This window comes from Stenella coeruleoalba, assembly GCF_951394435.1.
Source record: "Stenella coeruleoalba genome assembly, chromosome: 2".
NCBI lineage: Eukaryota > Metazoa > Chordata > Mammalia > Artiodactyla > Delphinidae > Stenella > Stenella coeruleoalba.
The window spans coordinates 73,787,327-73,814,458 of NC_137147.1; the positions used below are offsets into that span (position 1 = coordinate 73,787,327).

Sequence of the window (27,132 nt, forward strand, 5' to 3'; positions counted from 1 at the left end):
TAACAATAATTATGTACTCATTATTATAACTTTTGCCTTGCTACTGTCTATTCTAATATTCTTGCCTCTGCTGCCATCTTGTGGCCATTACATTTTTGGTTTGAAAGCTAAAAGTTCACTCTATTGCCTTTGAAAAAAGTTTTTGTTTTTCCATTTTGGAATGGGTACATTATCCTTTGGAAAAGGGTTTTTCTTCTAGGACCTTAAAGTGAAAAACCAGCGGATTCTGGAAGGTGTTCAGGATTCCCCAGCTACACCATCGATGAGGAAATGGGGTGACACCTTCCCTTCCCTATCCATCAATCAGAGATAATGCCTGCCTTTCCCTCCCCTATCCCATGGGAGTATAGCATGTCTTTTCTGTAATGGCAGTTTCAAAGTAGATGTTGACAACCTGCTACTAATTGGGCCTGAGGAAGTGCCTCCTGTGCACCTTGAGAGGCAAGTAATTTTCTGAAAAGCTGCTTGCTTGTCCTCAAATCCTGTGGGTCTCTGAGATCCTGGCAACAGAGTGGCACTTTGTGCTGTTTTGAAGCACCTTATTTAATGGATTTTTGCATGCAAGTCCAGGGCAAATGAACCTTGGAGTTATATACAGAGTTTTTCTCCTCAGGTAAACGTGGCTTTGATCTTCATTTATGACTGAGCTTATCTAGTCACATTGATTCTGGCATGGTGATAGCAAGTGGCACCTTGGGCAAATATTGAGATTGTCCATTGTTGCCTAAGCAAGCTTCGGTGGAGCAGCCCATAGGTTAGAAATGCAGTCTGAGCTCAGAAGTAGCTCTCACACATCGCTCTTACTTGCTTTCCTTCTGCCTACCTTCCACATGGTCTATGCAGCAGCCTAACAAAATGAGATGCTCAAAACCCATAGGCTCTTCTGGCACTGGGTTTGGTAAATGAATCTTTGAGAAGTTTGCCTACATTTCTGGAGGCCGTACTAAACTAATTCACAACACTCCTTCTGGTCTTTCAGCCCTCTAGAGTGCTAGTGTTCAGCCTGGTGATCTCTGGAGCCCTGGCCAGTTTTAAAAGTGGGATCAACAGTGAGTGCTAAATGGAAAAGACCATTTGTAGCTTAATCTTGGTTTTCCTCTCTATCTCAACAAGAAGTCACATGAGTTTTAAAAAAAACAGAGCTGGGGCCTGTTGATTCAGTAAAGTGTTAAAAAAAAATTCGACTTTACTTCAAGGACCTCTCACCACTTGGAAGAGATTGCCTAAATTTTTTTGGCTGTGCTTGGTTAAATCCATTGTGATTCTGATTGTGCCCTGAGGAATTCTAGGTTTATGAGGTAAGGTATCTTTTTCATTTCTTGGGGCAGGAATTTGTGAGCCCTCAGTTCTGTTTCACTTGAGCCCCGTTCCAGAATCTAGTCCTCTGCCTGCTTATAGATACAACAAAAATTTCCTCATACAGCAGAAAATAATGGTACTCTCTTTTTACATTAAAAAACATAGAGAAAAAGAAAAAGAAAGGGAAAGGAAAAACTTTGTGTGGGCAGCTGTATCATCCAGTAATAGTTAATTCAAACCCCAATTTTTCTAAATACAACCTTCCTGTATACACAAACCTTGCAGGCAATAGCAGCGTTGGGCTCTTGGCACTATGCTTATTTGTTTTTTCGCCTGAGTAGGAGGAAGGAAATGGTCCTTTAAGCCAGTATGACAGTGTAATTGATACTCCTCAGGGGACCTACAGTGCCAGTATGCCAAATGATGCATAATTTTTAAAAAGTAAAATTTATTGTTACCAATAGTTTGCTCACTGAGAAGTTGGTATCTAAGGACACACCCTCTAAAACCATACCGACCTGGGTTATCTTGGGACTAGTATGCTCCTGAGGGTATGCTATGTTTAAATCTCACTGCCTAAGGGTAGTCAGATCCCACTGTTTCTTATTAAATTTCACATCAGGTCCTCAGTTCCTTCTGAATTTTCTATAGTAACTAAAGCTCAAACATATGTCTATAGAAATTTCCCTTTCCGTTAGTTTTTCTGAATCTCATTCCTATTCAGATGTGAACTCTAATGTGATGTTATTAGCCTGTAAGTAGTTCTGTCCTTTTCTTCTGGGCTACAAATGCTTTGTGCACTGTTTAATTTTGGGTAGATATCACCCACCCCCATCCCTATGCAGTTTCACTTATTTTTTCAAAGATAATCAGAAATATTTGTGCAAGAATTTAAATAGTGGGAAAGGAGATGCCTTTTGCATAAAAGGGACTACAAAGAAAAGCTGTGTGGGGCTCTGACGCATAGCTAAGAAGGCTTTGGGACTAGTCCTGCAAGTAGATTGAGTCCCATTTTGGGATAATTTCGAGGCTTCCTCTTTTTCTTATGAAAATAAAGTTTTGGGAATTCTTCGGTCCCACAGGTTTGATCATGGGGAAGTAGACAGCACAAACTCATTGTGTCTTAAGGCCAAGAATAACGTCATAAAATTCTTGAAAAAAATGAGATAGAATTTCCAATTGAAAGAAGATTCTTCCTCCAGGGATGCCACTTTTGGAGAGGCATATTGGCAGCTGAAAGAATTTTAGGACAATTGATGGACAGGGAACATGTATTTGAGGATGTTTGAAGGTAACATTTCTCTGTAGGATAACGGTGTCTGTGGGAATTCTATCCAAAAATACTTATTAAGAAGAAAACCTTTAATTCAGCGAGGATTTGCTAAAATATCCACTTGGTACCCCCAATGACAACCTAATTGGGAAATATTTACTGAGCGTTTCTTTGCGTTAGGCCCCAGGCTAGGGGTCAAGGGATGCAGTCTCTGACCTTGAGGAACTCTGCAGGGTAGAGGTGAGGGGGAAGTAAACCAGCAGGTACTAGACAGTGATGAGGGCATTGCTGAGAACTGTCAAACCAATTAGTGCCTTTACATCAGAGAAAGAGCAGTCTACTCTTTGAGGATGCTCAAAAAAAAAAAAAAGCTCCCTAGGTGTCACCAAATGAGATAATGGCCTATTAAACGTACACGTGTTTTATGCATATCCTTACCTTGACTTGGGGTGTCTTCCAAGCCAGACTCCTAAGAGCAAATCCTTATCACACTGTTAGATGAGATAGGTATTGTTATTACCCCTACTTTACAGATTAAGAAACTGATACACAGAGGGGATCAGGAACTTGCCCAATATTATGCTACTTGTGTGCGGTGGGGCTGAGGCCTGGATTGAGCCCCAGCCAGTTTGACTCCAGAGCTCTCAACCTTACTGAGCAGCCAGGGACCACTCAGTGAAAAGGAGCTGTAGTGTGATGTATAAACGTGACTGCTTTAGCATGCAGTTGACATGTAAGTTTAAGATTTTAAGCAGCAGGGAGGAAGTTTCAGTTTTGACTAAACGCTCTGGTATTACAAATGAGATAATACTAAGTTTTTGGTTAAGTACACAGAAGCTTGTCTTAGTGTTAAACCTTTACTGCCACTGGGATACAAAAGGAGCACCTTTGCAGTCAACAAATGGGCATTTTGAGCATCTACTGAGTGCTTTTTTGAATGGGTAGAGACAACTTCCCATTTTACATTAGTCTGAAGATGCCCCTGATTAGTAATTTCCATTTAGTTCCCACTTTCTGCCCAGCAGATCGGCACACACCCCACCACCACCACCCCTGTCCCCAATAACAGTCCTCTCATTTCAGTTTCTTATCTACTTCAGAGCCCTCATTTTGGAGCCCTTCTACCCAAGGTCCCCTTGCCCTGTTTATCCGTTTCCTTTCTGGCTCCTGCAGACCCTGGGGCAGGGTGACCTTATTAAAGACTCTGTGAAACAAAGTTGTCTGTCTTCTCTTCAGAGACACCTCTCCCCTCCACTACTGGTAATTCAAAAAGGAACTTTCTCCTTATCCACTCCTTCCATCTCCCTGAAGAAAGGATACGTGGTCATTGCTCGTGGTGAGCAGCCAGTTACCATACAGTGATTGGATAGTGCCAAATCTCATCCCACCTCCCCACCTTGAACCAGCTGATCTGGTTTCAGTGTTCTATGCCTGGCTTCTCAGATAGAGGAAGGTGGGCACTTAAAAAGTGCTCGTGACCCTCCCCTCTGTCTCTTTGCAACTTTGGCTTTGTTATCTTCCTTCTTATCATTTTTCACTCCCAGCTCTGCTGTTTCCTTTCCTTCTATTCTCTGGAATCTTCCAAGCAAGCAGCTGTAACTTTGTATGTCCTCTCCACCCAGCCCCCTCCCCCGCCCCCGTGGAAAAGGAGGAGAGAGCACCCTCTCCCTGTGGGGTTAGGCCTCGGTAGCTGTTGTAACCTGAGAAAAGAAGGAAAAAGGCCAGGCCTTTTGAGCCAGCAGTGAGCTCCTTGTGGCCTGCCAGAGGATAAGAGCCTTGCTCACTCAGCGCCCTCCCTCTCTTCTTTCCCCTCCCCTGCTGCAGCAGGGCCCTCCCCCATCCGCACACACGGGCTGCTGGGTAAGTGGCAAGATGGCTCCCCTGCATGTCTCCGGCTGATCGCCGCCGCTCCGCCAATACAATAGAGCCAGCCACTACCAGCAGCCTGGCCCTCTTCCTCCTCCTTCTCCAGAGAGACCAATCCAGCTGAATTCGGGGTTTGCCGTGAGGACTTAACGCTTATCTCTTAAAAGCCAGATCTATTTTAGCCTCCCCTCACCACCACCACCATCTCCCCTTCCATTTACCATTTTTTGGATCCCCAGTTGCTGCATCTCGATTTTCTCTCTCTGGATCGGGTGGTTGGGGAGGAGGTGGTGGGATCTTGGGACAAGGAAGGTGTTTTGGTTTTTTTTTTAATTTTTTAGGATTTTTTTGTTTGGTTTTTGTTATTTCTTCCATTCCAGAAAGGGATAAACAGCACTTCCAGGGGGAGAAAAAAAATCATGTTATCAGAAAGCAAAGAAGGGTGAGAGCTTCACATTTCCATGTATCCCTTTTCCCCACCACTCTAGCTCCTCTCATCTCCCTTCTCTTCCCCGTGGCTTTCATTCCATGTTTTCGTTTTGATTTGTCTTCAGTCATTCTGCTTTCCCCCTTTGTCCTTCCTGCCCGGTTTCTAATTGGCCCCACTTGCCCTCTCTGTGTGGGAAATAGGTATTTTTTGGATAAGACTTTTCTTTAGATTTAGGCAGTTGAATCTCGTGTTTCTGTGGGAGCCTATTAGCTGGGGGCACATTTCCGATTTTCTCCTCCCCCCCTTCCCATACATCCCTCCCTGCATGCTCTGGGGAGGCTGTTCTGACCTCTGGGTGTCAGGCAGCCTGCCGAGAATGCTGAATTTTCTGGTGATGGTCAGCCTGGGGAGGCTTGCTTTCCCCTCTCTTGAGACTTAGGCCCCTGATCATCTTGATGTGATTTTTTTACCCCTCAGTGTTTGGGTGGTAGTGGGGATGAGATTAGAGTTAGAAGTTCAGGATGAAGACAGAAAAAAGAAGATGGGAAGATAGTTTATCTGAAGTGAACCTCTGGGATTCGTTGCCTGCAATGGGAGCTGACTTGTGTGATTCAGAGGGGTGGGGGAGTGGGTTCAGCGTTTGTGGGGGGGATGCGTGGTGTAGGGGAGGGTGTGTCCTGACTGGGAGGCCTGCTCTCTTTATCTCTTGGAAGTTGGAATAAGGGAGTGGGAGAAACTGGGCGAAGGCCGAATATAAGAACAATTCCTACACCTCTGAGCAGGTAAAAGTGGCCTGGTGCTTCTCTGAGCTTTCATACTCTGTCTGGCAGTTTTTGTTTTTCCTTTTGGATTAGAGGGGGTCCCTGTTGAAGCTTGAACCCTCGCCAGCCTTCCTCTCCCTGCAGCCCGCACCCCCACCATTTCTCCATTCCTGGTGTCTGCAGACCCTGAGGGTCAGTAGGCTTTTACTTACTAAGCAGTTGATTAAACCCAAGGTTGGGATCATCTGCCACAGCCCTGGCTGTTCTTTCTCCTCTTTTTAAGGAATCAGGCTTCCCTTAGTTTCTCATGCAGTTTGGCTAAGTAAAGGTGTCTGCGCCCAGGTCTAGGGAGGCCACGGGGTTGTAGGCAAATCACAGTTACTTTTGAGGGACTTTGCAGAGAGGGATGTTTCTCCTCTTCATATAGGGGTACTCTGGTGAATTACCTAAGAACATTGGAGCCCTGACCCCACACATCACAGCTTTATCGCATCTGGGCAGTGAGTGAATGTGGTTGCTGTGATCTGTGCTCTTTCCCCTAGGAAAACCGTTTCCTGGTTTTCCTGGGGGGACAAGGTCTCTAGTCTGATCTAAAAAGCAGCCCTCCCAATCCCACCCAAGTGATGAGGCATGGGGGTTTCCTTGACCCAAAACCTAACGTCTTGCTCTCTCTTCCCCTTGGTTCTTTCCTGCCCTTCCCTCCCAACCTCTCCCCATACTGACAGTGAGGAGAAGGAGGAAGTGACCATGGACACAAGTGAAAACAGACCTGAAAATGAGGTTCCAGAGCCCCCCATGCCTATTGCAGACCAAGTCAGCAATGATGACCGCCCAGAGGGCAGTGCCGAGGATGAGGAGAAGAAAGAGGTAAATATCCAAGCCACCTGCTGGGGTGGGTGGGCAGGAGTGGACCTGGGGGAAAGAATAGAGCACTCCGGTGATCCCTCGTACACAGTGGGATAGCTTAAAGAAGGGACTAGGCAAAGACTTGGATCAGGATAGGGCCAAGGGAGAATTCGCTGGTTTAGCAAGGGAGACCCCTTGTGATGGGAACAGGGCTCCTTTATTCCCCTTTCCTTGTTGGGGAAGTAGTGCAGGTGGGGAAGTTTGTAACCAGCGGGAAAGTCAGTTAATGGCCCTTTAAGACCCAGGCTCAGCTTTACTGGCTACCTTCTCCAGCTTCTCCCTGTGGTAACCCCTCTAGCTTTCCCTCCTTTTTAAAAGTGTGTTGGAGATCAGCGCCATCTAGTGGGCCGTGGTGGTTCTCAGCTGACCACCATGCTGAGGAATTTTTGTTCCTCATCTGCCCCCTAGTGGTCTCATTGCAGAGATGTAGCTACTTAGAAGCCAGCCCCTGGGGTCATCCCAAAGGCCCCTTCCCCATTTTTGTGACCTCTTTACTTACTTTTTTGGCATATATCTTATCTTGTGTCCTGAACCCAATTCAGGGGGCTCCCCCCATCAGAGCCAGCGAAGTCTTCTTGGCTCTTAAAGTAATTAGAGCAAGAATTAGCTGGGTTTGGGAGTAGGGTAATAGGGTGGGAGGGACTGTTGTGTGTGTAGCCTTTCTTTGGTGTGTGTTGCGGGGGTGGGGGCCGGTGAACGTGATTTGATGTGCAGAATATTATTTATTACAAGATCCTTCTTCCCCGTAAAACTTTGTCCAAGTACCTCATGTACGGTAATCCGCCCGTAAAATATAACCCTGCCCAACTGGCCAATCGCTGATGCCGCCTCTTCCTCTGGACCCACCCGCTGCTCCTGAGCTGCCCAGTCAGCCGAGTCTGCTATCCAGGTGTCTTGGCCAGAGGGGGGCATGTGTATGGGATCCTGTGATGGGCCCCCTTTTGCCTCCCTGCCTTGCTTACATCAGGGGGCCAAGAAGAGCACTGTTCTGGAGAGACTTGTATTGAGAAAGCAAAAAGCATTTGGAAAGGGGTGGACTTGCATCATCTCCCTCTTTGGGACACCCCAAGAAGAGCTTGTGTCAGTGCTGGGGCGCCTGCCCACACGCCCTTGCCCTTTTGAGGACTCTGGGTTGCCTTATTTGCTACAGACTGTTGGGATCCCCATCTAGGGCACCAAGACCTCCTAAAGAGTCAATGTTTGTGATCACAGTGCCATGCTGTAAAATACTGAGTGGGGCTCTCCGCTTAAGCTGTGACGACTAGGAACCCTGCAGAGAAGTCTAGGGTCTGAGCCCAGAGATTTAAGGCTGATGACAGCCCAGCCATGTATCACCACTTGCTCATCAGATGGACTTTCCTTTGGTCCCTGTTGTCCATGGTGAAGGGCAGCATATGTTGGTTGCTCCAACTTCTCCTCCATCCCTGGAGGCAGGGGCTCATCCACCCACCTGACTGGAACCGCTGTCTCAGCTGGAGTCCCTGAGGAGATGCCACACACCACTCTCAGAAGAAAAGTATTCTGACCTTGCTGCTGAATGTGTGCCAGGTCCTGGGGCTACCCACCTACTACCCCCAGGCTGCCTTCAACAGAGGCTCCATGATCCCACTCGGTGAGAGGACCCCCTCCCCAGTTACAGGCAGAGGAGAAAGGGACTCTGGAGTCATCACCTGGATTCCAAGTATTGGGTGGTGGTGTCGCTGCAGCTTGCCACTGATGGACATAGGGTCCTGCCTCTCACGATAAAAGGCCAGGACCATTTCTGCTACTTACAGGCCATCTCATCAGGGACTGCAAGATGATGCCCCTACAGGGCTGGGACTGATGTCTCTGCCCCCTTTCCCCCGTACCCCTCGCTGAGCCTGGCCACCACCAGTGAACTGTCTTGACATCATGGAAACTGGGCAGCGTCCCCCCACACGTTTCCCTCCCGCCCCCCCTGCGCCCCTGGGAGGACTCTGGCAGTGCCGTGCTGACCACCACGCCGTGCGCCCACCTTTTTTGCCAACCCAACCCCCCACCAATTGCACAGCGCCTAGCAGGGAGGGCTCATTCTGATTGGACCGGCGGTTGACTAGATACAGTACACAGTGAGGTGCGATTGGCTGAACTGAAGATCCCAGGTGTGAGATGGTACCTGGAACATTTGTCATATTCCTAGTTTATTTTCCTCTTTATTTTCTTCTTTCTCCTCTTTTTTTAATCTTTTATTTTAATTTTTTTCTTTATCTTTTTTTCTGATTTCTTTATTGGATTTGTTTATTTATTTGGTTCATGTTTTTCCTGTTTTAATTAAGACTTTTTTTTTTTCTCACTAACTTACCCATCGAGAGCGGCCTGGCTAGGGGTCAGGCTGGCCCTTAACGGAGACCAAGGAGACTTGGTTAGACGACACAAACGGGGCTGGGGGGTGGATGGGGAAAAGGGATTTCATCAAGAGGGTTCCTGCCCTACCCTTTAGAAGGGTGGTAGGTCTTAGTTTTTCCAGAAATAAGCACTTAAATCTAAAATGCTCTATTCCCTTTTTTGCTCTCTCTCTTCCTCTTTTTGCTCTGTCCACAGTCTTTCTCCCACTGAGTGTTTGGGGCAGAGACTTGCTCAAAAGCAAGTTTGGAAGTTTCTGGTCCTTGGCAGAGCCCCTAAGGCATAAGCCCTGTTTGGAGAAGAAACAGTAAAGGCTCTGCTAGAGCTCCATACAGTGGTCAGAAAGTCTGAAACTCCCTAGGGCCAGTCTGCCCTGCATAAAAACTTGTCTTTACCAAAGACACCTTTAAATTCTTTCTGCTGGCAATTGGCTCAGGAGGCTCATCTCCAGTGAGTCTGGTGCTGCCGTCCACAGTGTGGTGGGCATCTGGGCAGTCTTAACAGTCTGCTGCCCAAGCCACTCAGAGCCAATGTCAGTGGATGTCAGGCTGGGCACTGAGAAGAAGAGGAGGGTTATGTTGTCAAAGTGCCATCCCAAAGTTGGTTTTCCTTGTTTCCTCGTGTTTTCCTCGAGTTAGCAAGGAAGACCTTAGAAGGACCAGATGACCCAGCTCTGGACATAGCTTGTTGGGCTTGGCATCCTCTCGACCAGTAGAGACAGTGGAAGAGGGCATGACCAATGCTTTTAAAGGGCTGGGAGGCTACTGAAATTCTTCTTCCAGCTTATTTCTGGTTAAGCTAATACATAGGTGTGGTATGGACTAGATGACTTTTCCCTGCTGTGATGTTTGGTTTTATTTTTTTCCTCTAACTTGCATTGATTCTGCTTCGTTTTTGCCGTTTGCCGCTTCTGTTTTGGTCTCTGTCTGTCTCTGTGTCTCTCTCTCTCTGTGTCTTTGGAGCCTATGCTAAGACTGCCCCATCTAACCTCTTTCCCCCCTCTCTGTGGGGTGTGTCTCTTTCTCTTTTTTCCCCTTTTCTTCTCTATACAGAGCTCGCTGCCCAAATCATTCAAGAGGAAGATCTCCGTTGTCTGTAAGTCTAGCCCCAAATCCCTGATACAGGTCCGGAATACCATAAAAATCAGAGTTGATAGAGAAGTAGATTCCCATTCTCCGTCAGTGGCATTCTTGCGTCGCCCCCTGCCATCCCACCACCTCCACCCAGCAAATCTACATCTTTTGGGCGTAGGTAGTGTTTCATTTTAAAATTCAGAACTTCACAAACAATCCTTGTTATTTTTCCCCAGTCACACTTCTTTCTTAACCCTAATGAGATACACCGTGAGATGTCTTACCATTTCTTATTTAGTCCTCCTGCTTTTATTATTTCAGATGTCTGAACCCTCAGAACGAGGAGTGGGTTTGAGGGATTCCCATAAAATGCTTACCAGTTTATACTTTATTCTAAGAGAGCATCTGAGAAAATGAGAGTGCCCACACCTCCAACAGTAACATCTTTAACATTTTGCCAATGAGGAACTCCTCATTGACAAAAGTGTAATAGGTCTTTATGACTTGAAGTATATCAATCTGTAGTATGAAAATAACCTCAAGCATGACCAGGTCACATCATGATCTAAAATTAAATTAACTTGAATTTTAGTATCACATAGTCTTGTTTTTCTCATTCCCATGTCGTCCTCAATCTGTCTTCCCCAGTACTTTAGATTTTTCTACCACTAAAAGTTTAAATTGCTTACCAGCCTAGTTAGCTCTTCCTTGTTGCCTTCAGAGATCAGTAGTTTTCATCTTTCAGGAAGTGGCCCTAGGCCTTTTATTGTTTACTCTGAAGCATGGTTTCCCCAGTCCCCAAATGTGGTTTCCTTAAGTTAACCTTTTACTAAAATTCCAGTCGAAGCCTCTCTGTGGGTGTTGTGGTGTGAACCAGCAGAGGGCCTGAGAGCATCTAACTGTGGGGTCCTATTTCTTGGGGACAGCAGCTACCAAGGGGGTGCCAGCTGGAAACAGTGACACAGAGGGGGGCCAGCCTAGTCGGAAGCGGCGTTGGGGAGCCAGCACGGCCACCACACAGAAGAAACCCTCCATCAGTATCACCACCGAATCACTCAAGGTGAGGTGGGAGGGGCCGGGGAAGGGAGGATGAGACATGACGTGGGAGTAGACATGGGCCCAGTGTAACGGGGTGGGGGGTATCTGTGTCCCAGAGCCTCATCCCCGACATCAAACCCCTGGCGGGGCAGGAGGCTGTTGTGGATCTTCATGCTGACGACTCCCGAATCTCTGAGGATGAGACAGAGCGTAATGGTGATGATGGGACCCATGACAAGGGGCTGAAAATATGCCGGACCGTCACTCAGGTAAGGCTCCTGCCCCCCACTTTGGGGGAGGGGGCCATGGATGCAGAGTGGGCAACTGAATGAGGAGCTAAGGCGGAGTCCTAGAAGGGAAGTCTGCCATCTGTGCAGAGGGTTGGGTGAGTTGGCCCTTGTAGGGTAGGGGTCAGCAGGCTACCAGATCTAACCTGTAGCCTGTAATAAAGTTCTGTAAGAACACAGCCACCCCAGTTCATTTATTCTTTTTTTTTGTTTATTTTTGGCTGCGTTGGGTCTTCGTTGGCGGTACGCGGGCTTCTCATTGCGGCAGCTTCTCGCTGCAGAACACGGGCTCTAGGCGCATGAGCTTCAGTAGTCGTGGCACATGGGCTCAGGAGTCGCGTCTCACGGGCTCTAGAGCGCAGGCTCAGTAGTTGTGGCACACGGGCTTAGTTGCTCCGCGGCATGTGGGATCCCCCGGACCGGGGTTCGAACCCGTGTCCCCGGCATTGGCAGGCGGATTCATAACCACTGCACCGCCAGGGAAGCCCAGTTCATTTACTCTTGTCTCTGGCTGCTTAAGTGCTATAATATCAGAGTTGAGTAACTGCAACCATATGGCTCACAGAGTCTAAAATGTTTAATATCTTGCCCCGTACAGAAAAAATTTGCCAATTCCTGCCTTAGTTTTCCTCATGGCAGAGTTGAGGCACTACAAATCCCAGGATCTGGTGGAGGTGAACATAATAATGAAATTTCCTCCCTAGTGGAAGAAGCGTGTTAGGTTGACTTACCACCATCTCTCCCCGAGAAACCAGAAACTGAAAAGAGTGTACCTGTTTGGTGTTTAAGAATCCCTCTGTAGGGACTTCCCTGGTGGTCCAGTGGCTAAGACTCCACGCTCCCAATGCAGGGGGCCTGGGTTTGATCCTTGGTCAGGGAACTAGATCCCACATGCCACAGCTAAGACCCGGGACAGCCAAATAAGTAAATAATAAATAAATTAATTTAAAAGAAAAAAGAATCCGTCTGTTATCTGATACCTTACAGGTGGTGCCTTCCGAGGGCCAGGAGAATGGGCAGAGGGAAGAGGAGGAAGAAGAGAAGGAGCCTGAAGCAGAAGCCCCTGTACCTCCCCAGGTCTCAGTAGAGGTGGCCTTGCCCCCACCTGTGGAGCATGAAGTAAAGAAAGGTAGGTGCAGCATTATGAGTGAAACATGTGGCCCCCTGAATTCCCAGAGCACTTTATTTGGACCTCTTTTAAAGCATTTAATGTTTTCTGCCTCGTGTTCTATTATTTTACACATGTCTTCTCCTAGTTATCAAGCTGCTTGAGGGCTAGGTTTGAATCTGTTTAATTTTTGCATCTCCACAATGAGGAGATCAGCCTGGACCGTACCTTGCACAGTGCAGGTGCTCAGCACATTTAGATGGGACAGTGACTATTGGTAGGGAATTTTAAAGTCCTGCTGGAGGTGAAAGAGCCAGCATTGCTCCCTGCTGAAAGTCATTCTTGTGCTCTATTTGATAGTGACTTTAGGAGATACCTTAACTCGACGTTCCATTAGCCAGCAGAAGTCGGGAGTTTCCATTACAATTGATGACCCAGTCCGGACTGCTCAAGTGCCCTCCCCACCCCGGGGCAAGATCAGTAACATCGTCCACATCTCCAATTTGGTAAGTCATTTTTTTCCCACAGTGCAGCTTGGTTTAGAGTCTGAGCTTTGGACTCATGTTTCTTAGGTTCATCTCCTGGATCTGCTGGTTACTCACTCATTGAGTGAGTTATTTTACCACACAACCTGTCTCATCTGAAAAATGGGGAGAAAAAAGTATCACCCTGCAGGGTTGTCTTGAGAATTTGTAGAGAGCCTGGCCCATGATGTCTCAGACAGTGTTACCACTCTTCTCACATTCCTGATGGAGGGTTCCTAACCTCTCTGGCCTCACCCAGACTTGGAAGCTATACTCCTGTGACAGTGCTGTGGGAAATCTTCAGACTAGTTACATGAGTATAGTTCTTGCCTTCTTTAAGACCCTGAAATTTTGTTTTCATTGGCAGGTTCGTCCCTTCACTTTAGGCCAACTGAAGGAATTGTTGGGACGTACAGGAACTCTGGTAGAAGAGGCTTTCTGGATTGACAAGATCAAATCTCACTGCTTTGTAACGGTGAGGGGAAGAAACTGATTCTCTAGGTTGTGGCCTGTATTTCCTTTTGTGACCATCGTGGGCAGATTTGAGGGCATTGTGGCAAGTGGGAAGGGTTGAAGGCCTGTTGTGACCCTCTGCCTTCTCCGTCCCTCTGTCAGTACTCGACAGTAGAGGAAGCAGTTGCCACCCGCACAGCTCTACATGGGGTCAAATGGCCCCAGTCCAACCCCAAATTCCTCTGTGCTGACTATGCTGAGCAAGATGAGGTAAGAAACCAAGGGAAAGGAAGGAGGCGGTAGGGGCAGGGGAGGCTGTATCCGCTAGATTCCAGCTGAGATCCCAGCCAAACCTGCCATCACTGAGATTCCTTTTCCCTCCTCTTTGGTTCCTTTAGTTGAACCATGGGGCTCCAAAGTCTGTTCACTGGTACCTGGGCTCCTTCAGTGGGAGTGATGTCATCTTCATCCTGACTATCCTTGTCCCTCCTCTACCCGCAGCTGGATTATCACCGAGGCCTCTTGGTGGACCGTCCCTCTGAAACTAAGACAGAGGAGCAGGGGGTACCACGGCCGCTGCACCCCCCGCCCCCGCCCCCAGCCCAGCCACCACAGCACCCCAGGGCAGAGCAGCGGGAGCAGGAGCGGGCGGTGCGGGAACAGTGGGCAGAGCGGGAACGGGAGATGGAGCGGCGGGAGCGAACGCGATCAGAGCGCGAATGGGATCGGGACAAAGTTCGAGAAGGGCCCCGTTCCCGATCACGGTCCCGTGACCGCCGCCGCAAGGAACGCGCAAAGTCTAAAGAAAAGAAGAGTGAGAAGAAAGGTACTTAGCTATGGGGGGCACACATACTCAGTAGTAGGTGGGAAAGGGACCCAGATGGGACGGGGCACAGAGTCATATGCATCAAGTCTGACTCACTTTCTTCCACCTCAGAGAAAGCTCAGGAGGAGCCACCTGCCAAGCTGCTGGACGACCTTTTCCGTAAGACCAAGGCAGCTCCCTGCATCTATTGGCTCCCACTGACTGACAGCCAGGTGAGCACACGCCTTCCTGCCTTGAGGGGCACTCTCAAGCTCAGGAGGAACCACCTGCCAAGCTACATCAAGGCTTGGGAGTGAGCAAGGGGAGAGTCATGTGACTACGAGAGTGAATAGGCCCAGGTATTGGCTTAGAATAATAAGGCAGAAGCTAAGCATCACAGAAGGAGGCAGTTTTAAGACCCAGTTGATTGAGTGGGCCATAGAGAAGCCAGACCCGTAAAGGATAGAGGTAGACACGAGATCGGAACTCTGTGTGTGTCCCAGGAAGCTGGTGGTGCCAACCGTGCTTCTTGGAAGTTGATTTTAGTTAGCTGAGAAATCTGTGTTTAATAAACTCAGCTGTTTCTCTTTCTAATTTCTAGGGGTTTTAGCTTTTTAAATCTCCGTTTCTTTGTGATGGGCCTTTTGGGAATTGTAGGTTTATGCTACTCCACTAGAGAGAATAGAGGTTTGTTCACATCGAGTTAGCTTAGGAAATACCAGAGGCCAGGCATGGATGGTGCCACTACCTGTCGTGGGCATAAAAGATGAAGACTGGGAGGAGGGCTTGGGGCTCTGAGACGAGGACAGATGTGACTGCTGAGGCCCTGCCCCTTCCTGCATAGCAGGAAGGCTGACAGTGGTCCCGAGCTAAGAGTGCAGGGTCCAGGTGCAGGGAGACCAGGTGAGACTCATGTGAGCAGGGCTGAGGTACCTGTTCTCTGCCTTCCCTGCCTGCTACAGATTGTTCAGAAGGAGGCAGAGCGCGCTGAACGGGCCAAGGAGCGGGAGAAGCGGCGAAAGGAGCAAGAAGAAGAAGAGCAGAAGGAGCGGGAGAAGGAGGCGGAGCGGGAACGGACCCGACAGCTGGAGCGAGAGAAGCGGCGAGAGCACAGCCGGGAGAGGGACAGGGAGAGAGAGAGGGACAGGGAGCGGGACAGGGGAGATCGAGATCGGGAGAGGGACAGGGACCGGGAACGAGGCAGGGAGAGGGACCGCAGAGACACCAAGCGCCACAGCAGGAGCCGGAGTCGGAGCACACCTGTGCGGGACCGGGGTGGGCGCCGCTAGCCGCTAGCCGGGAGAACACTAGGGAGAGCTGCAGGCACCGGCCACCCTGCCCCAGGGGGCTTCAAGGCCACAGAGGGATAGGTACAATCTCCACCACCCTGGAACCAGGGGTCTTTCACACCATTTGCCCAGTGCTGAAGTCTGGCTGCCACCTGTCCCCACATACCAAATGGAGCAGTGGGCATCTTCCCACCCTACCCCCGTAATCTATCTCTTGGGACTTAGCCCTCTCCTCCCTCTCATTTCCCGTTAAGTCTGTGAGAGGGAGGAGCTATGTTAGGGAGGGAGGTGGTTGGCCCAGAGCTGGGGAACAGCCAGGAGCCCCAAACCTCTCTCTCGTTTTTCCTCCATCCTGCTCACCACCTCCTTTGGTACTTGCACCCCCCTTTTGGGAACAGCCGGGGCCAGGACTGGGTCACCTATGAGCTGAATCAGCATCTCCTCCTGAGTCCCAGGGCCCCTGCAGTTCCCAGTCTCTTTGGTCCTGCAGCCCATGCCTCCTGCCCACCGGTTCCACTTTATATCCACCTTTTCCTTTTGTTCAATTTTTATTTTTATTTTTTTTATTATTAAATGATGTGGTCTATGGAAAATAATAAAATTGACTTAGTTTTAGCTAGTGTGATTGAGTGGCTTTCCTTGGGCAGGGCCTGGGTGAGAGCCATGTTGAAGGGGAGGCTGCAGCATGCAGTGCAGCCAGCATTGCTTGCATTCCATACCCTTAACTTAGGCTGCTGCTTCCTGGAGCAGGGACTTCCCACCCTCCCTCCATCCCTGCCTCGGCTCTAGCCACACACAGCTGTGGATCTTCCTCGCTGGAGGGCCGAGGGAAAGACGCCCTGGGAAGAGGGGTGTCCCGGTGCTGTGCTAGAGGCATTTGGTCACCTGGTCACCACCTTCAAGGTGCCGCCCATAACTGCCACCAGGGGGCGGCAGCCGCTCGCTCAGTAGGCTCCTGTAAATGAGCTTCCCAAAAAGGCTCCGTGCCCTCCCGCCGACGTCGCCTCGGTCCCTGCCCTGTTTGTTCCCTGGGCCCAGCCCGCGGACTCCCTGGACCTTTCTGCTGTGCTTAAAGCCCCCAGCCGGCCCGCTACCCTTCCCTGCACAGGTTCCCAAAATGCTGCCGCCTCACGGCCGGGGTCCACAGCAGCCTCCAAGGCTGGTCCGGGGGCGGCGAACCGGGCCTCCGCAGTGGGCTCCAGAGTCCCCTGCTCACTGTGCGCTCGCCCTTCGCCCGGCTGCGGGGGGCGTGCGGGCCGCTTCGCGCTCCCGGGTGCGCCTTCTCCGCTAGCTCTTCGGAAACGGCCTGGCGCCGTGGCCTGGAAGCTCTCCCGCCCGAGTGCCCCTCCAGGCGCTGCGGGCCCGGCCCGGGAGGGGCACCGCATCTGTATGCGCCCGGCAGCGCCGAGGGGGCGGGCAGCAGGCACCGCCCCCGCCCCCCGCTGCACGGCCAGGGCTGGCCGGGGAGGGTCGGAGGCTGGGCCCTCCCGCGCGGCGCGGAGGCGCCTCGCTCCTCCGCAGGCGGAGCCTCCTTCCCCCGCCCCCTCCGTCTCGCTCCCTTGTTCTAGCCGGGGCTGCTCAGACCTGCAGCGGAGCCGCGGCGCCCGCTCCGATCGGCTCGGGGCTGCGCCCCCGGGACCCGGCGACGGGGGCGGGCGGGGGCGCTCCCCACCGGGCTGGGCCCCTTGGCACTGCCAGGTAAGGGCGCCTGCCCTGGAGCCCGCGGTTGGGAATCCTCGGAGGGGCAGCAGGGGGCCCGCAGCCTGCGGGTGTCTTCAGAGCGGTGAACGGTGCGCTCCGCGACTGGGAGCCCACTGCCGGCTCCCTTCTCCCGCGCTCTACCGCTTTCCCTTCTTCCCTCGCACCTCTCTCTCCCTCTTTTTCCCATCTTCCTCTCCCTCGATTTCTCTTCATCCTGCCTTCTCTCTGCCTGTTTGCCTTTTCTGCCCCTTCCCTGGCTCCCCAACCCTTCTCTCTCCCTCTTGCCCTGTCTTGCTCCATCTCTTCCTCTTTGCCTTTTTCTTCCTCCACCTTTCTCTCCTCTCCTGTCTTTTCTTTTTCCCGCTTTCCTTTCCTTCCCCGTTCCTTCCCTCTGCTCTCCTCTTCCCTTCCCTTCCCGCTATCCTGTTTCCCAGTCCTCTATCGCCTTCCTTCTCTCCGTCCCGCCTCCCTCTCTGGCCCCGGCTTCCCTCTTCCCTCGGGAAGGAGAGGACTGTCAGGTGTATGTCTGCTCTAGGGGAGGAGGGGCGCAGCCACAGCCACCTGAGGGGGTGCCCGTTGGAGGAGAGGGAGGAGACAGTGGTGGGAAAGGTCCTCTAGCTTCCTTCCCACAGCCCCTCCTGGCTGCCCCTTCTCCCAGAATGAAGTTCCGCACCGGGGCGGCCTGGTCTAACCCCGGCAGCTAAAGCTGCCCCTTCCTGGTCATCACACATACTGAAAGCCCCTCTGCCCCCTCTTCCACCCATTCTCAATCCTGGTACCCATGACTCCTCTCTGCCTTTCAGGCACCCAGGCTACCTCCTTTGATCTCTTTCCTCCTGTCTCTTGCTGCCATTCTGTCTCTGTCTCTGTCTGACAGTCCCTGAGTCTTGGTCTCACCCTTAATCACGCTGTGTCTCTAGCCTCTGGGTCTGCCTCTGCTCCCCCTCCCCAGTCTTCGGCCTCTACCACCCCTCTTCTTTCAGCTCTGGCCCCCCACTCTGCCCTGGGAGCCCAGTCCCCCTTCAAGGACTTCAGCTAGCTGTGTGCCGGGGGCAGGTTCTGGAGAGGCGGAGTGCCTGTGGAGGACGGACTTTCACAGGCTCTCAACCCTGTCTGAGGCTGCCCTGCTTGTCATCTCAGCCTGACCTAGGCGCCCTGAGACCCCACCTCCATGAATCCCAATCCCTGGATTTTAAGCCCTTTCCCTGGTAGCCCCCATCTCCTCCAGCCCCAAGCTGCATGCCCACCCTGGGAGCAGAGGGGCCAGTTTGGGGTTCCAAGCCCTCCCAGCATCCCCTCTCCTATCTTCTTCCCAAGCTTCTCTACTCAGAGTTGAGTGGCCGGAGATTTATCAGCTTGGAGGGCTGGAGGTGGATATGGGCAGAGCCTGGGTGGAGGGAAAGATCAGACTGTCTGCTCTCTGTCTTAGTCTGGGTTCTGGGCAGTGGGGCGTCTGGTTCCTTGGAGGTGTGATCTTCCGCATCTAACTTTGGGGAGGTTTAAGAGTTTAAGGGTTTCCTTAACCGTAAACAGCTGTGCATCCTGCAGGTGTGGATCCATGGGGCAGCCCCGAAGCATCTGCCCCTCTGCCCCAGCCAGCTCATGCCTCAGCACCCGGGAGCAGTGAACAGAGCCCTGGCTGAGCCCAAACATGTGGGGCCTGGTGAGGCTCCTGCTGACCTGGCTGGGTGGCTGGAGCTGCATGGGGCGCCTGGCAGCCCCAGCCCAGGCTTGGGCAGGGTCCCGGGGGGCCCCAGGACCAGCACTGCTTCGGACCCGACGGAGCTGGGTGTGGAACCAGTTCTTTGTCATTGAGGAATATGCCGGACCAGAGCCTGTCCTTATTGGCAAGGTAGGGATCCACCCCTCCCATGTCTACCCTAACCCTCAAGGCCCTGCCCCGCAACTTCCTCACTTCTGCAATGACCTTGGTCCCTCAGGACACCCAACACTCCACTCAATCCTAGCTTTAGACTCTAACTTTCCGTCCCTATGCTTGGAACCCGCTGCCATGTTTCCCCGATCCCTACAGCTGCACTCAGATGTGGACAGGGGTGAGGGCCGCACCAAGTACCTGCTGACCGGAGAGGGGGCAGGCACTGTATTTGTGATTGACGAGGCCACAGGCAATATCCATGTCACCAAGAGCCTGGACCGGGAGGAGAAGGCACAGTACGTTCTACTGGCCCAAGCTGTGGACCGAGCCTCCAACCGACCCCTGGAGCCCCCATCGGAGTTCATTATCAAGGTGCAGGACATCAACGACAATCCACCCATCTTTCCCCTCGGGCCCTACCACGCCACAGTACCCGAGATGTCCAATGTCGGTGAGTACCCCAGGTCCGGACATCCCGGATCCCATCTCCGAGAGTGCCCTCCCCTCTCCTTCCCCGACCGCTTTCCGCCCCAGAACCCACCTCCTGCAATTCAGCCCCGCTCATGTCTGGGTCCCGCCCATCTACCCTTCTTCCCCACTTGGCTCTGCCCCGGCTGAGCGGAGTGCCGGGGTCCCCCACAGGGACATCAGTGATCCAGGTGACCGCTCACGATGCCGATGACCCCAGCTACGGGAACAGTGCCAAGCTGGTGTACACTGTGCTGGATGGACTGCCTTTCTTCTCTGTGGACCCCCAGACTGGTGAGGATAGAGCTTGGGAGGCGGGTAGGGCAGCCGTGGGGACAGGCACCCCCTGACTCGTCGTCTCTCCCCCTAGGAGTGGTGCGGACCGCCATCCCCAACATGGACCGCGAGACACAGGAGGAGTTCTTGGTGGTGATTCAGGCCAAGGACATGGGCGGCCACATGGGGGGGCTGTCGGGCAGCACTACGGTGACGGTCACCCTCAGCGATGTCAACGACAACCCCCCCAAGTTCCCTCAGAGTAAGGGACAAGTGCCCCGCCTGAGCCGCCCTTTGACCGCCCCCCAGCCCTACAGCCTCGGGAGAAGCCTCCCCCACCCCTCCCCCAGCCAGGCCTGGGAGAAGGATGTGCTGGGGGAGGGAGGAGGACCGGGGACCTCTCTCAGAACGTCTCCCTCCATCCACTCCAAGGCCTGTACCAGTTCTCCGTGGTGGAGACCGCTGGGCCGGGCACCCTGGTGGGCCGGCTGCGGGCCCAGGACCCAGACCTGGGGGACAACGCCCTCATGGCATACAGCATCCTGGATGGGGAGGGGTCCGAGGCCTTCAGCATCAGCACAGACGCCCGGGGTCGAGATGGCCTCCTCACTGTCCGCAAGGTTAGCCTCCTGTCTGCTAGCGCTGCGGACCCACTCACACTTGCCTCCTGCCCCATGGGACACGCTTCTAACAGGGCTAGAACAGGCTCGGTCGGGATCCCTGTGTTGGAGCTTAGAGATTACGGTCATCTCCTCGTCTTTCAGATGAGGGCCTAAGGGCCAGAACGGGGGAGTGACTGGCTCAGGACTTTGCACAGAGCAAGTCTGTGACGGAACTGGGGGCAGACCTAGAGTTCTGACCGAGTAACCCGCGCCCCACCCCACCCCGACCACCGAGGCCACTGCCCCTCTGGTGCCCACCTCCCGGGTTCCCCCCTGCCTCAGTCACTCCGTCCCCCTCACCACAGCCCCTAGACTTCGAGACCCGTCGCTCCTACTCCTTCCGTGTGGAGGCAACCAACACGCTCATCGACCCAGCCTACCTGCGGCGAGGGCCCTTCAAGGACGTGGCCTCAGTGCGCGTGGCTGTGCAGGATGCCCCAGAACCACCCGCTTTCACCCAGGCTGCCTACATCTTGGCAGTCCCCGAGAACAAGTATCCCGGGACCCTGGTGGGCCAGGTGTCAGCTGCTGACCTGGACTCCCAGGCCAGCCCGATCAGGTGAGCTGGGGTGCAGGCGGGCTCAGGGCCAGGGCCCAGCAGCATGCTATTCCCGCCCGAGGATGTGCCCCCTTTACTGCAAATCACGCTCACCTCCTGGCAGAAGTCTCCCTCACTGCAGGCCTGGGGCCAGGGCAGGGCTGGAGGACCTTGCTGACCCCTCCCACACTCTCCACCCATCCCTCTGGGTGGATGATAGTAGCGCCTCCCGGTGGCAGTGCGAGCAGACGGAACCTCATCTGATGAGTGTGACGGATCAGTTGATGGCCACGGCTATTGACCGCTCGCTCAGCGCTTCACATTTTACCCGCTTGATAACATTTCCTTCTCCAACAACCTGTGAGAGTCGGATAGTAGATAAGGGTAGTAACCGTCTCAGCTCCGGTTGCTTTAGAGCTGCGGTCCCCGACCTTCTCGGCAGCAGGGACCGGTTTTGTGCAACGTAATTTTTCCACGGACGGAGGGGGGTTGGGGGGGCGTTGGGAATGGTTCAGGCGGTAACGCGAGCGGTGTGGCTCAGTTCCTAACAGGCCATGGACCAGTACTGGTCCGCAGCCCGGGGTTTGGGGACCCCTGCTTTAGAGGCCTGGCCCTGAGAGGTTGAGTAATTTGCCCAAGGTCACACAGTCAGTAAGTAGCAGTGCTGGGATTCAAATCCGGACTTGTCGGCCCCAAGAAGACCCACTCTTTCCACCGCCCCAGCCAGCATCCCTGTCATAGCACTGAGGGAGTCATTCCCATTTTGTAGTTGAGGAAACAGGTTAAAAGATTTGCCCAAGGTCACACAGCTGGCCTGAGACAGAGCAGGGCTAGAACTTGGGTCCCTGGTCCCCAGAGCAGAGCCCCAGAAGTCGGAAAGACAGGCAGTGTTTACCCGATGTCACCTCTGTCTCTCTCCCTGCACGCCCATGAAACCCAGTCCCCGGCATGTTAGGACAGGTGTTTAATGTTGATGACTCCCCGGGGATATTTGTCTTTTGAGGGGACCCTAACGTGAACTATGGCTCTGGGTGTGCGTCTCTGGCCAGCTCAGGCCCTCTGCCCAGCTGAGCCATGAGGCCCAGCAAGGTGAACAGAGGGAGGGAGGGGTAGCTGCAAGCTCTGGCCCTGCCGCAGATCAGCCCCCAGCCCCACTCCATCTCCCCAGATACTCCATCCTCCCCGACACGGACCCGGAGCACTGCTTCTCCATCGAGCCTGAAGATGGTACCATCCGCACGGCAGTGCCCCTGGACCGCGAGGCTCGTGTCTGGCACAACCTCACAGTGCTGGCCACAGAAGTCGGTGAGGAGTCCTGGGCCCCTGGGAGAACCGGGAGGAGGCAGCAGCCTCCCAGCAGAGGGGCCGTCCCTGGGCACGGACGTATGGGGGTGGGGGAGGGCGGCTAGTGCCATCACACCCTCACCCAGCGTATAGCCACTGGGTCCCCAGCCTGCATCATCACCACCAGGCAGGCCTTCTGGTCTCCTGCCTGGGCTGGGCACAGTGGGTCTGCCAGAGCATTTCCCCTCAGTTTCAGTTGGCTCCCATACCTGACTTTCCCCAACCCGGAAATAAATCTAACCTTGAATAGCTTCCCGCACCCTGTGAGACCCTGCCTGGCCCACTCTCTGCTTCAGGCTGAAGGGGCATCAGGGAGGGGCTGGGCCCCTCCTCTGGGAGCTGACCGGGGCCAGGGTGGGGAGGTGGTGCCAGGAGCCCCTCTCTGGGAAGCCCTGCCAGGAGCCCTCAAGGGTAGGGAGAGGGACCAACTCCATGCACTGCCCATGTCAGTCACCGGTCACCAGTACTGTGGTTCAGCCTTAGACCTCCCTCCCTTCTATGAACCTCTCCTCACCACGCCTGCTTATGCCTCAGGGTCTCCTACGTTTGCCGTCTGTGTCCTGTTTAGGGAAGTTGTCACTGTGTGCATACGTACTTGTACATGTCCGTGAAGAGCAATGTGTGTGTGTACACGTGGGTGTGTACTTACATGTGTATGATTCCACACGTGTGGAAAGTACATATACATACATACCCATGTTTGTGAGTATACGTCTATAGCTGCATATATGTGTACGTAGTTGAGTGTATAGAATTGTATTTATATTATTTGTGCATATGTGTAATTGGATGTATATAGTGATAGATACAAGTAGCTGTTTGTATATATTGTTTTGTGCATGTGTTTGTGGACAGATAGTAATAATTTACTATTTATTGTGTATCGGACACTGTTCTAAGTACCAAATGTGGGTTACTTCATTTAATCATCACCACAACTTTATGAAGAAGGTACGATTTTTTCCCCCATTTTAAAGGGAGGAAACTCGGGCAAAGAGAAGTTAAGTAACTTCCCAAGGTCACACAGACATTAAGTGGTGGGGCCTCAGTCCCAGTCAGGCTGCAGAATCTCAGCTGTTGTCTCCTCTGCCATACTGCCTCTCATACGTGTCGAATTGTATGTAGATAGGTTTATGTTTATGACCGTGCAGCTCTGGGGCAGTGCATGCGTGTCTGTCTGTGTGAACGTCCCTGTGTGTATTTGTGGTATATGTAGCGTGTCTGTGGCTGCCTGTGTATACGTAGCCCTGCGTGTGTGTGTGTGTGTGTGTGTGTGTGTGTGTGTGTGTGTGTGTATTCCCCTCAGTGTCTTCTCATCTCCTGCCAAATCCTGCACCCCAGTATTGACTAGCAGGCCCTGGGCCTTAACTGCAGCGAAGGAATGGGCCCCAGCCCCGTCCCATCTCAGGGTATCCCAGACCCTTTAACCAGGCAGTCTGCTCCTCTGCCCAGGCTGTCAGCTCAGCACCTTCCCAAAAGCCAGCCAGCTCTCCCTCAACTCGGGGAAAAGACTAAAGGAACTGTGAGGTTTAGCCTAGAGGAGGTGAACACTGGGGCAGGCAGGGATGCCTAATTTCCATTTTCTCTTGGATGCCACGGGCAGTGAGAAGCAAGGCAGGGTAATGGTGGGAGCCACCCAATGACGAGGGGGCCTGTGTCTGGCTGTGGTACCCAGGGTGGCCTGGCTCTGCCCCTGAGTATCACGTAGCTCCTCCCTCCCCAAGGTCAACTCTAAGTGATACTCACTGCTACACCACAACCTCCCAGACCTCTGATGGTGTGTGTATGTGTGTGTGTGTGTGTGTGTGTGTGTGTCCACCGGTTTTGTGCATGAAAACGCATTCTCTGCATCTTGGGGGTCGAGATACTACATTCACTGTATATATTGAACATTCACTTCATGTATGTTGCATTTGTTTTAAAACACTGAGTGTACATCAAATGGACGGTATGAATGTGTTTGTATGTTTCATGGCTACTGTCTGTGTGCATCCGGTATGCATCGTCTGTCTACCTTTCCTTTATGGCACGTGTACCCTGCATGTGGGTTCTTGTATATGTTATGGGTGCTACACTCCTGTTGAGTGTATATGGTATATGTATTGCACACATCTCGGGTACCACATGGCTGTTGCATGCGCTTGTTCCATTCATTTCGCAACATTGTTTGCTACTTGCATATTGCATGCGTCATCTCATGTATCCTGCATGCATGCTATGTGCTGCGTGTGGCATCCGTGCCCACACACCCCGTGTGTTGTGTGTAACTGTGATGTGTGCGCTTGCATGGGGTGTACGTGTTTGTGTTTCTGGCTTCAGACAGCTCCGCGCAGGCCTCCCGGGTGCAAGTGGCCATCCAGACCCTGGATGAGAATGACAACGCTCCCCAGCTGGCGGAGCCCTACGACACCTTTGTGTGTGAATCTGCAGCGCCCGGCCAGGTGAGCCGCTGAGGCAGGGGGGTCGGGAACTCAAGACCTCTCCAGCTGCCCACTCCGTACAAGGCTTCTTTTCTTCCTCCCAGCTGATTCAGGTCCTCAGGGCCCTGGACAGAGATGAAGTCGGCAACAATAGCCGTATCTCCCTTCAAGGTCCCCTAGACCCCGATGCCAACTTCACTGTACAGGACAACCGAGGTGGGTAGCCTCCTACAACCGTGCCCATGCCTGCTTCCCTCCTCTCCTCTACCACCCTCGGCCCTGCCTGCCTACCTGGGCCCTCCACCCAACAGAAGGTGGATGTGGTTTGGGGAGTTCCCTGGTGGCCTCGTGGTTAGGATTCTGGGCTTTCACTGCCGTGGCCTGGGTTCAATCCCTGGTTGGGGAACTGAGATCCTGCAAGCCGCGCGCGCAGTGGGGCAAGAAAAAAACCAACACAGGGTGGATGTGGTTTTGCTCTTTGCAAACCTTCCCCACAGACCTTACTGGGAACGTGTCCCAGGAGGTGACCCTGGGCTGCAACGACCTTACTGGGAACGACCTTACTGGGACTGCAACGACCTTACTGGGAACGTGTCCCAGGAGGTGACCCAACACCTTCCTCTCCCACAGATGGCTCTGCCAGCCTGCTGCTGCCCTCTCGCCCCGCCCCGCCCCGCCAGGCCCCCTACCTGGTCCCCATAGAACTGTGGGACTGGGGGCAGCCGGCACTGAGAAGCACCGCCACAGTAACTGTCAGCGTGTGCCGCTGCCGGCCCGATGGCTCCGTGGCCTCCTGCCGGCCCGAGGCTCAGCTCTCACCTGCTGGGCTCAGCACCGGGGCCCTGCTCGCCATCATCACCTGTGTGGGCACCCTGCTTGGTGAGTCAGGCCACAGTGGGACATAAATGTGGGGTCCAGGCCTGCAGGGTGTGTGGAGAGGAACGAGGACACTGGACACAGGGAAATCCATCCTAGGTCTCGAAGGAACCCTCGTGCCTGGATTCTCCCACTGCCTCCTGCATCCGAGACAAAAGCTCTGGCCTCATATCCCTGGCCTGTCAATCTAATGAGAGTCATGAGCCATGAAAACTGTTTATCGAGCCCTGACTCTGGGCCCCGTGTGGCGCTGGGCACAGCGCTTGGTATTTCATCCTTCCAACAACCCTGAGGAGTAAATATGTTTTCCCTCTTTTCCACACAAGCAATCTAAGGGCGAAAGACGTTCAGGGAAGTTAAGCAACTTTCCATGGTCACACAGCGAGTAAAGGGTTGAAGTCAGGATTCAAACGAGCTTTGCCAGATGTCAAACCCAGGGCTTGCCACCCCTAGGCCGTTCTGATTGGAACCAGGCTGCCCCACGCCTGGCCCTGCCGGCTCAGCGGCCCGTGTGCGCCTCTCCCCCAGCCCTGGTGGTGCTCTTCGTGGCCCTGCGACGCCAGAAGCAGGAAGCCCTGATGGTGCTGGAGGAGGAGGACGTGCGTGAGAACATCATCACCTACGACGACGAGGGCGGCGGCGAGGAGGACACAGAGGCCTTCGACATCAGCGCCCTGCAAAACCCCGACGGGGCTGCCCCGCTGGCTCCCGGCCCGACCGCGCGCCGAGATGTGCTGCCCTGGGCCAGGGCGCCGCGCCAGCCCCGGCCCCCCGGCCCCGCCGACGTGGCGCAGCTGCTGGCGCTGCGGCTGCGCGGGGCGGACGACGACCCCAGCGTCCCACCCTACGACTCGGTGCAGGTGTACGGCTACGAGGGCCGGGGATCCTCCTGCGGCTCCCTCAGCTCCCTGGGCTCCGGCAGCGAGATCGGCGGTGCCCCAGGCCCCGCTGAGCCGCTGGACGACTGGGGGCCGCTCTTCCGCACCCTGGCCGAGCTCTACGGGGCCAAGGAGCCCCCGGCCCCCTGAGAGCCGGCCTGGCCCTGCCCGCCACAGCGTGGCGGCTGCACAGGCCCTCTGAGTGAGCCCCCGGGGTCCAGGCAGGCGGCAGCAGCCCAGGGGTCCCCAGGCCTCCCCGGTCCCCATGTCCCTCCTCCCCACTTCCCCAGGGCAACCTCCCCCTTACCTCCCTCGTCCTGAGTCGTCTGTTCGTCTCTCTCCAGGGATCTCTGTCTCTGTCTCTGACACTCTCCCTGTCTGGGACTGCGTTGTGCGGCTCAGACTCTGAATCTCTCCGTTCTCTCACTGTGATTCCACTTTCTTGTGGCTCTGTTTTGGTCTCCCCCATTCTAAATCTGTCACTCACGGCTCTGTCTGTCGCCCGTGCCCGCACACACGTTCTCTGTCTGTCTCCTGCCCACATCTGCCCGCATTCTCTGTGGGTCCCTGTGACTGCCTTTTTGGTTTCTTCCGTTGTCCATCCCAGAAACAAGAGA

The 27,132-nt window shown here is 53.5% G+C and overlaps 2 protein-coding genes across 2 annotated transcripts in view; both read left to right on the forward strand.

The window, feature by feature from the left end:
• Positions 1 to 16,091, forward strand: part of ACIN1 (apoptotic chromatin condensation inducer 1) — a 31,841-nt gene extending 15,750 nt beyond the window's left edge. Inside the window, 12 exon segments of the mRNA XM_079914290.1 lie at positions 6,231 to 6,258; positions 6,261 to 6,496; positions 9,952 to 9,994; positions 10,899 to 11,032; positions 11,127 to 11,279; positions 12,285 to 12,426; positions 12,766 to 12,911; positions 13,297 to 13,404; positions 13,545 to 13,652; positions 13,884 to 14,208; positions 14,320 to 14,420; positions 15,150 to 16,091. Coding sequence (XP_079770416.1) covers positions 6,231 to 6,258; positions 6,261 to 6,496; positions 9,952 to 9,994; positions 10,899 to 11,032; positions 11,127 to 11,279; positions 12,285 to 12,426; positions 12,766 to 12,911; positions 13,297 to 13,404; positions 13,545 to 13,652; positions 13,884 to 14,208; positions 14,320 to 14,420; positions 15,150 to 15,476 — 1,851 coding nt within the window. The 3' untranslated portion in view covers positions 15,477 to 16,091.
• Positions 16,092 to 16,706: 615 nt separating this feature from the next.
• On the forward strand, positions 16,707 to 27,129 carry CDH24 (cadherin 24). The gene is made up of 12 exons (XM_079913434.1): positions 16,707 to 17,174; positions 18,726 to 19,029; positions 19,210 to 19,504; positions 19,696 to 19,815; positions 19,892 to 20,059; positions 20,230 to 20,417; positions 20,765 to 21,018; positions 22,166 to 22,302; positions 24,661 to 24,782; positions 24,866 to 24,977; positions 25,392 to 25,640; positions 26,166 to 27,129. The coding sequence occupies exons 2-12, from the start codon at positions 18,829 to 18,831 to the stop codon at positions 26,663 to 26,665; spliced, it is 2,346 nt and encodes a 781-aa protein (XP_079769560.1). The 5' UTR covers positions 16,707 to 17,174; positions 18,726 to 18,828; the 3' UTR covers positions 26,666 to 27,129.
• The last annotated feature ends 3 nt before the right edge of the window (positions 27,130 to 27,132 follow it).

Coding starts and splice junctions, on each gene's coding strand:
- CDH24 (XM_079913434.1), top strand. CDS start 18,829: ATGTGGGGCCTGGTGAGGCTCCTGCTGACCTGGCTGGGTGGCTGGAGC. Junction 19,030..19,209: donor AGCCTGTCCTTATTGGCAAG/GTAGGGATCCAC, acceptor CGATCCCTACAG/CTGCACTCAGATGTGGACAG. Junction 19,816..19,891: donor CTCTGTGGACCCCCAGACTG/GTGAGGATAGAG, acceptor CTCTCCCCCTAG/GAGTGGTGCGGACCGCCATC.